Genomic DNA, 8,120 nt, shown 5'->3' on the forward strand with positions numbered 1-8,120 from the left:
CCAGGCACTGCCAGGCAGCACTGGCTACAGCCAGGCACTGCTGGGCATCACCGGGTATAGCCGGGCACTACCAGGCACTGCTGGGCATCACCGGGTATAGCCGGGCACTACCAGGCACTGCTGGGCATCATCGCATACAGCTGGGCACCACTGGGTACAGCCGGGCACTGCCAGGCACTGCTGAGAATCACCGGGTACTGCCGGGCACCCAGGCACAGGCGGGCAGCGCCGGGCAGGCACTGCGTGGAGCGCCTGCAGGCCCGGAGAGGCCGGTGGGGCCCGGCTGCGCCCCAGCAGACAGGGGGTCCCCTCCCACCCTCCCCCGCGGCACTAGGACCCCTCCGAGCCATCCCGGCTGTCCCTGCCCAGAGGAGCCGTCACTGCCTCACAGCAGCTGTGACGGGGACGGTTAAAAATAGCGGTGGCGGCGATGGCTGCCCGCTGCCGCCTCGCCGCGCGCTTCCACCATATCCACGGCACCAATGTCCGCCTGGACGCTTCGCGGACGCGGGCCACCCGGGTGGAAAGCTTTGCCAACGGGCTCTGCTTCAGCCAGGAGCCGCTGGCGCCCGGGCAGATTTTCCTGGTGGAGATCGAGGAGAAGGAGCTGGGCTGGTGTGGGCACCTGCGCGTGGGGCTGACGGCCCACGACCCCCAGAGCCTGGAGGTGGTGCCCGAGTATTCGCTGCCAGACCTGGTCAATATGGGGGACACCTGGGTGTTCGCCATCACCCGGAGCCACAACCGTGTCACAGTGGACGGGGAGGAGGCGCGGGTGCGGAGCCCGGCCTGGGAGCCCTTCCTGCTGATCGAGCGGGTGAGGATCCCCCGTGACACGCTGGTGGGGCGCAGCAGGCCCGGGCGCTACAGCCACATCCTGGACGACCTGTACAAGGCAAACGTGCTGCCTGCAACTGCCCGGCGCAGCCGGATCGGCGTGCTATATGCCCTGCAGCGTGACGGCACCGCCGACATGCACATCATCATCAACGGAGAGGATATGGGGCCGAGCGCCAGGCACCTGCCCACCAGCCGCCCGCTCTACGCCGTGGTCGATGTCTTCGCCTCCACCAAGAGCGTCCGGGTCATCCCGGTGGAATACGGCTGTAGGTACCTGCCCCCTCCCTGGGGCACGTCCTGCACGGGCCAGGAGCTGGTGGGGGGGCTCCGGTGGGGTCACCCCCTAGTCCCCAACAATGGAAGTGTCAGAACGTGCCGCGGGGCAGACTGACACAGGGTAGAGGGCACAGGAGAGCCCCCGGCCCCTGCAGAGCACAGGCAAGACCCCGCACTGCCGCTGACGGGCAGTGTCTGCCGAAAGCTCTGCTGTGTGAGGCTGCGCCGGGGCCAAGTTCGCGCCAGCTCCCAGCACCAGCGGTCGGGGCAGAGCACGGCCTGGTCGCCCTTCCCAAGCAGAGCGAGGGGGGCGAGTGTTCTGGGCTGCTGCAGACCTAGGGCTGTCGGACCGCGGAGCTGTGCCCCTGCTGCACCACACTTATCCCCAGACAGACAGACACCCCTGACCGGAGCCCAACGCCGGTGCTTACAGAGCTGCTTCTCAGGGGCTGGTGAGCCCTTGCTGTGCCCTGCCTTGCCCCACGGGCACGCAGCAGCCCGGAGCTAAGCAACGTCCTGCCTTGGAATCAAAACATCTGGCTGCACCCCACTGCCTGCCCTGGCACTCATGCCGTGCCCCCGCGCCTGCCGCGTGCCCGGGCTGCGGGGTGCCCAGGGCAGACACCCCGTGATGTCATTGGAGATTGGGCAATATCCAGCATCCTTTGGGCAGCTGGGGAGGGGCTGGGAAGGCCAGTGCTGGTCGCTGGCTTTTGCGAGGAGTCAGGCTAATAAGTGCTAATTACCACCATACTGGACAAGTCAGCAGGTGCTGAGGATTAGGTGAGACGAGAGCCAGAAGGAGAACTGGTGCCGGCTGCCCCTGACCGCCGGGAGCCACCACTTCTCCCGCTGGTGCAACCTTCAGCTGCTTCTGTCTCAGGGCTGAAATCCATGATTCTCCCTGCCAGCTGCTGTGAGCCGATTATCCAAACAGGGAGGTTAAATGTGCCCAGCTGTCCAGGCCACCCTGCCCCGGGAGCATGTTGAGGGTGACCAGCCGGACCCCACTCTGCAAGAGGCCGCTGAGCTGCCTCGAGTGTCCCATCCCTGGCCGCTCGCGAGGGACTCGCGCTGGCAGCACGTACCTCTGGGAGAGCTGCCCTCTCCCACCGCAGCCACGGGCTGTGGGTCCCTGCGAGCTCCGCGGCTGGCACAGGCACCGCTGCAGAGGTGCAATCTGGCTTCCTCCCCTCCACTAAGATGTCAGTAGCTCTGGTTTCTGCAACACTTCCGCAGGGTTTAAAAATCAGTCTTAGTGCGGTTCTGTTCCTGGATGGGGTCTGGCTGGTGAAGTGAAAACCAGAAGTGAGCAGCTGAGCTGCTAGCAACATGCGATGTGGCACGGGGGCGGGGAGCAAGAAAGGCAAAGGGCATCAGCTGCCCATCACCCAGCACTCGGCACGACGCAGCCCCACGCCGCCGAGGCAGAGATAAGCACCCCAGCCATCCGAAAACAGCCCCAAGGTTGGGAGCCGGCTGGGCGCAGCGCGGTAGTACTTGGCAGAGTTCTGCTCTGCCCCGGGCGAGCCCCCAGAGGCACCGGCCCCCAGCCGGAGACGCGCTCAGCTGCGTGCAGGTGAAATGGCCGAGTCCCAGCTGCGGCTCCACTCCAGCCGAGTGCGATGCCCTGGGGTGCTCTCCTCCAGTTTGGCTCTTGGAGGCAGTGGATGAACCAAGGCCCACAGGCTGCGCCTGAGTCAGATCATTTAAGATCTGAGTGCCGGCCACAGCTAATTGCACCCACGCCGCTGAGCCACCAAGGGCTCCAGAAAGAGGAATCCCACAGGGGCACTTGTCACAGGAGCAGGAACCGGGCAGAGCCCGTGCTGGCAGCCATGGGAATGGTTCAGAACGTGGTTGTCTCAAAGGCATCACAGAAGCTGTCTCTGCAGGCAGCACAGCCCCGGCCTGCAGGCGCCCACCCGGCAGCCTGGCATGGCACCGGTGGAAGCAGACCAAGGGAGCGGGATGAAAGGAAAGCGCGGTGTGGGCACGTGAAACCCCAGGGAGCCGCTCCACACCTCTCAGAGAAAACAAATGCCATGGTAATGCACGGCTTGGGCGTGTAACTGTCCTCTCAACCTGCCGCTGAGTAATGGGAAGAGCTTCACTGCCCAGGGTCCTCAAGCTCCCGTCCCAGCCAGAGCTGCCTGGCACCAGTTCTTCCGCACAGCTGGCTCGAGCCCAGGGCAGGACAATGCCTGCTCCTGCAGCAGAGCAAACTCACCCACTGCTGCCCTAAAACACAGTGCCTCTGGGGAGCCTCAGGGCCCGTCTCCTCCATACCCCTCTGCTCTCAGCCTCACCAGCAACTTGGCCAGCTCACTTGCTTCTTTCTGTTCTCTTCCAGTTCCCTCCCTACAGACCCTCTGCCGGCTGGTCATCCAGAAGCACATCGTCCACCGCCTGGCCATCGACGGCCTGGACCTGCCCCCGCCACTGAAGAGCTTCTGCCAACACGAGTGAGGTGTGGAGGGTGCTGCCCTGGGCTGCCATCCACGCCGACAGCCCCACTGGTGATGGCCGGCAGGCTGCCCTGGCAGGATCCGTGCCCCTAGCTGCCCTGTCACCCCTGGGGCGCCTGCGCACACGGCATGTGCCGCCAAAGGGCCGACGCAAGAGCACAAGCAGCGCCTCAGAGGGACTTTCCTCCATGCAGAGGGGTGCGGCAGGGCCAGTGCGCGGGCAGGAGGGTGCCACAGGTCAGAGTGAGCAATAAAGCGCTTCCAGCCAGAAAGCGAGCATGCTGGGGGGGTTGCTGGCACATGGAGCAACGCAGAGGGAGCGCGGATTGCTGCCCGACCCACCACGGGCCCACTGCCATTGAGGCTGTGCTAACTGCTGGCAGCGGGAGGCCCCCGCGCACCAGGGTACCGGTGGAGCTGGGCTGGCTGGGGTGGGCACCGCAGGACCCGCAGAACCCCTGCAGCCAGGACACCCGGCCCTGCCGGTGGGGTCAGCACCCTGTGGTACAAGGCTTCGACACAAGCCCAGTGCCAGGCCAGTTCTCAACAGGGCAAGGCCAGTGCTGGGCAGCTCTGGGGGCTGGTGTGCTGCCCGGCTCCCATCTGGAGGAGGAAGCTGCGGCTTTGGGTTTTTTGTTAGTCCCTAGCCAAGGGGACTTTCTTCCCCTTCCATGTCAGGGCATTTTGTGCGGCTGCATGGGGTGCCTCAGGGGAGCTGCCTTCCAGTAAGGCGGGAAGAGTTCCATCAAAGGAGGGCTTGGGGGGCTAGGACCCCCCTGCGCTTCAGCAGCCACTTGTGGGAGCAGCTCCCCCCTCCAGCAAGGAACAAAGCCAGGCTCAGGACCTCTCCGTGGCCCAGGAACGAAGCTGGGATCACCCAGGTGGATCAGAGCAAGGGCTGGGATGGGTGGAGCACGGGAGGGCACAGCACGATGCTCACGTGGAGGGTAAATTACAGCCGGGTGGTTGTCTGGGCCAGGCAGTTTCGCTCTTGGGAAAGATGTTTACCCAGAGAGCGAGGATGAGTTATTTCCTGTGCTCCCAATGTGGAGGGGGACGGGGCGGATGCCAGAGGGAAACCCGCAGCGCCCAGGGAGCTGCACTGGCAGCAGCTGTTGCTCAGGCACATGCCTGTGGCCACAGAGCTGGTCACAGTGACCTGGTGCAGGGTCCAGCTATCCCACCGGCTGGGAAGGGGAGCCCTGCACTCCCCAGCTCCAGGAGCCGGGACTGGGCCCTCCTCCAAACCCCTCATCCTTTGGCTGGTGGGGATGGCAGCTGGTGTTCCCGCAGTGCCTGTGCTGGGCTGGCAGGAAAGGCACAGTCAGAGCTGCGCAGAGCAAGAGGCAGAGGGAAGAGCCCTCTGAAAATCGGAGGGGTGCCCACACGCGCCAGGAAGAGAGATGGTGAGGGGGCCGGCAGGCAGAGCCTTCCAGGCCTCTTCTACAGCATGGCTAAGGGGTGAAACAAGCAGCGCCAAGTTTACAGAAGGGTGTTTTCGGAAACACTACACTATATTTAGTCAGCGGGATTCGATACTATCAGATAATGTTACAAAACCCTCAATCAAGAGGAAATCCCCAACCATGCAGCAGTCCTACTCCTGCAACGGGCCAACTCTACTGAAACCAAAACATTAATGAAGGAAGCATTAATCGGGGAAAACACCAATTGTGACTGAAACACAGCGATGAGCGAGGTCTCTGATGCCCCCTGCCACGTCCTGCAGGACACAGCCTGCCATGTCCCAACATGACGGGCTTCAGAGCTGCTGGTGCTGGAGTTGTTCTTGCTGGCAAGGGGGACGGGGAGCTCACCTAGCCCGAGAACAACGCCTGAGGACCAGGCCTTGTTTACTCTTCTCGGCATTTTTCCTCCCCCACCCCGTATGTTTAAAGCCTTTGCTCTCCACCTCACCGCAGCTTTGTTTGCCCTGCTGTGACCCCCAGCACCCCTCCTGCCTCCCCCAGCACACCAGCTGTTGACAAGGGAGGGCGGGTTCCCCTTTTTGAGGAACTGAGAGCAGCTGCCGTAACCAGACAAACAACTCCTCTGCTCCAGACCACGGGCTGTGCTGCTGGCAGTGGAGATTGCCACCCTCTGGATCTGCTGCCTCCTAACAAGCCAGCTCACTCCACTAACTGGAGGGCACTGCAATGAGACAAGACCACCAAGAAGCACCATCCCAAGCCCTGCCTGATCTCACAGGCTGAGTGAGCCCCACCGTCCCATCCTGCCAGCAGGGAGGCACTGGCACAGAGACAGATGCAGCTCCTGAGCGATACAATGCCGATTTATTGGCTTTCTTGCACAACACATCGCAGCTGGATGCTGGAAGGACCTGCAGGTGCTGGCTGCAGATCAAGTAATTTTGTCACATGTTATTACACCATCACCTCCCACACCACACCACCCATGGTTGGCTCCCAGCCACATCTCCTGTTAGCCAGGTCAGTGGCCAGCTACCCATCCAGCATGATCCAGAGTTCCCAATCCGGTTCCTCAGCTGCCCTGTGCAAGATGTGACGCTCGCTCAGTGGATAAGGAGCCCAAATTGCCCCTTCCATGCTGAGCCTTGAGAGGGTGGCAGGCTGAGGGGAGTGCATGTGGAAGCCGGGACACCAGCAGAGTGACAAACAGGTCTCCCACACATCTGCTGCCCCGCTGCTCCCGAGGGCTCACACACAGAGCGGCCAGCTCGGCTCCCGCTCAGTGCTAGAGCTTCACCTCGACGTAGGGCCCAATCCAGCTGTCAGCCAGCTCCCGGAGTGTCCTGTACCTGTGCTCAAACTCCTCCCTGCTGCAGTGGGTGAGAAGCCGGCTGACCTCTGCCGTGAGGAAGGACACCACCAGGGATTTATCCAAAGACTCATTCCAGGAGCTCTTCAGGATCTCCAGGAGGCCATCAGCACTGTCTTGCCCAGCCTGATGGGCATCACATCCCTTCTGCCACTGTCTGCTGAGCATCTCTGGCTGCAAGGTCTTCCTGTCCGAATTCAGCACAGCCAGGATGTGCCGGCAGGGCAGCTGGAAGACCTGGTTGAAGTGGCAAGTGCAGCTGCTCGGGCCTTTCATGTTGACCCTGTGGGCATCCTCCAGAACCTGTATGCTGAGAGCATCCTCCCCGGTACCTATCAGCTGCACGGACTTCTGAACCACTGCGAACTCACTCAGGCACAGTCTGGCAGCGGGCTCTGTGCAAATATCACTCAAAGACTGCTTGATGCCTTCCTCAGTCCTTCTGTTAATCTCCTCTTCACTGTCACCCTCCAGGTTTTCTGTGGCCTCCAGTTTAGCCACAGGAGAGGAAGGATCTAATGAGGACTGAGGGCTCATGGGCTCCCTCTGGAGGAGGAGAGCCTGGGGGGTTTCAGGCTGATGCTGAAGAGCTGCAGGGAGCTGAGGAGCTGACGGTCGACTCTGGAGAACAATCACGGGACTCTCAGCAGCTGTGAGCGAAGCCGGCACTGGCTGCTGCTGCTGAGCTGCTGCTGTGGTGGGGGAGGCCTGGATGGAGCTCTGAAGCAGCTTACCCTGGCACGCCACAGGGGCGAGAGGCGAACCTGAGGCAGGCAGGCTTTGGGGAGCTGCCCAAGCGGCACAGTGATCAGGATGGGGAGCGGAGCACATCGCAGCATCAGCAGGGCTCTTAGAAACACACTTTTGGTAGTGCCGGGCTAAGGAGGTGATGCAGCTCTCCAAAGCGAGCTCAGCGCTGAAAACCTGGCTTAACCCCTGGGTAACGATCTCCAGGTCCCTAAAGTAGTTACTGGCCTCCCCCCAACTCCTCTCCCTGTGTGCAGCCCAGATCTCATCATCGAGCAGCCAGCGAATATGGAGCTGAGGCAGCAAGTCGGGCGCCACGAGGTCCCTCAGGAGCGCATGCATCTTCCTGCGGCTGCTCTCGGTGGCTGCGTGCACGGTGTCGCTCAGGGCGGCCAGGATCAGGCGCTCGACACGGTCCTCCAAGGCCAGCCGCTGGACCTGCTGCTGCAGGCGCTTGCAGAGGTGGAAGACGGAGAGTTGCACCTCCGCTGACGGAAAGGCCTGGGCGAGCGTGAGCGGCTGGGGGAGGCCGGGCCCCACCAGCAGGAGCCGGGTCTCGGCCCAGGCGGGGTTGAAGGCCCGGAACGCCCCGTACATGCGGGCCAGGCTCCCCGCCGACTCGTCCCGCGGGACGGCGAGGTGCACCACCCTGGCCATGCCGCCCTGCAGCCCCGGGGCCGGTCCGGCCACCAGGAAGACGTAGAGGACCCGGCCGGCCGTCCCAGCGGCCCGGTGCACCAGCAGCGCCCGGGGGAAGCGGGCGAAAACGCCGCCCATGGCGGCGCTCTGGAAGCTGACAGAGGCCATGCGGCCGCCCGCGCCCAGCTCGTAGGCCACCAGGGAGCCGCGGCCCGGGCCCGGCGGGGCCTGCGCCATCGCCATCCCTGCCGGGGCCGGGAACGCTCGGCCGCGGCCCCGCGGCAGCACGTCCCCTCCCCGCGGCCGCCGCTACCGGGGGGACATATCCCGGCGTGCCCCGCTCCGTTCCGG

At 63.6% G+C, this 8,120-nt stretch overlaps 4 protein-coding genes across 4 annotated transcripts in view; 1 reads left to right on the forward strand and 3 right to left on the reverse strand.

Moving 5' to 3' along the window:
- CTSA (cathepsin A) overlaps positions 1–2,304 on the reverse strand; it is a 7,110-nt gene extending 4,806 nt beyond the window's left edge. Inside the window, exon 1 of the mRNA XM_010569360.1 lies at positions 2,205–2,304. The gene's annotated coding sequence lies outside the window, so the exon portion shown is untranslated. The remainder of the gene's footprint in view (positions 1–2,204) is intronic.
- On the forward strand, positions 431–3,585 carry NEURL2 (neuralized E3 ubiquitin protein ligase 2). The gene is made up of 2 exons (XM_010569359.1): positions 431–1,106; positions 3,470–3,585. Exons 1-2 carry the CDS (start codon positions 431–433, stop codon positions 3,583–3,585), a joined length of 792 nt encoding a protein of 263 aa, XP_010567661.1.
- A 2,286-nt stretch (positions 3,586–5,871) lies between these two features.
- Positions 5,872–8,006, reverse strand: ZSWIM1 (zinc finger, SWIM-type containing 1). Its single transcript, XM_010569357.1, has one exon. It carries the CDS (start codon positions 8,004–8,006, stop codon positions 6,300–6,302), a length of 1,707 nt encoding a protein of 568 aa, XP_010567659.1. The 3' UTR covers positions 5,872–6,299.
- Positions 8,007–8,078: 72 nt separating this feature from the next.
- Positions 8,079–8,120, reverse strand: part of ZSWIM3 (zinc finger, SWIM-type containing 3) — a 3,343-nt gene continuing 3,301 nt past the window's right edge. The window contains exon 3 of the mRNA XM_010569728.1: positions 8,079–8,109. Coding sequence (XP_010568030.1) covers positions 8,079–8,109 — 31 coding nt within the window. The remainder of the gene's footprint in view (positions 8,110–8,120) is intronic.

Source organism: Haliaeetus leucocephalus, unplaced genomic scaffold (assembly GCF_000737465.1).
Source record: "Haliaeetus leucocephalus isolate CR32 unplaced genomic scaffold, Haliaeetus_leucocephalus-4.0 Scaffold273, whole genome shotgun sequence".
NCBI lineage: Eukaryota > Metazoa > Chordata > Aves > Accipitriformes > Accipitridae > Haliaeetus > Haliaeetus leucocephalus.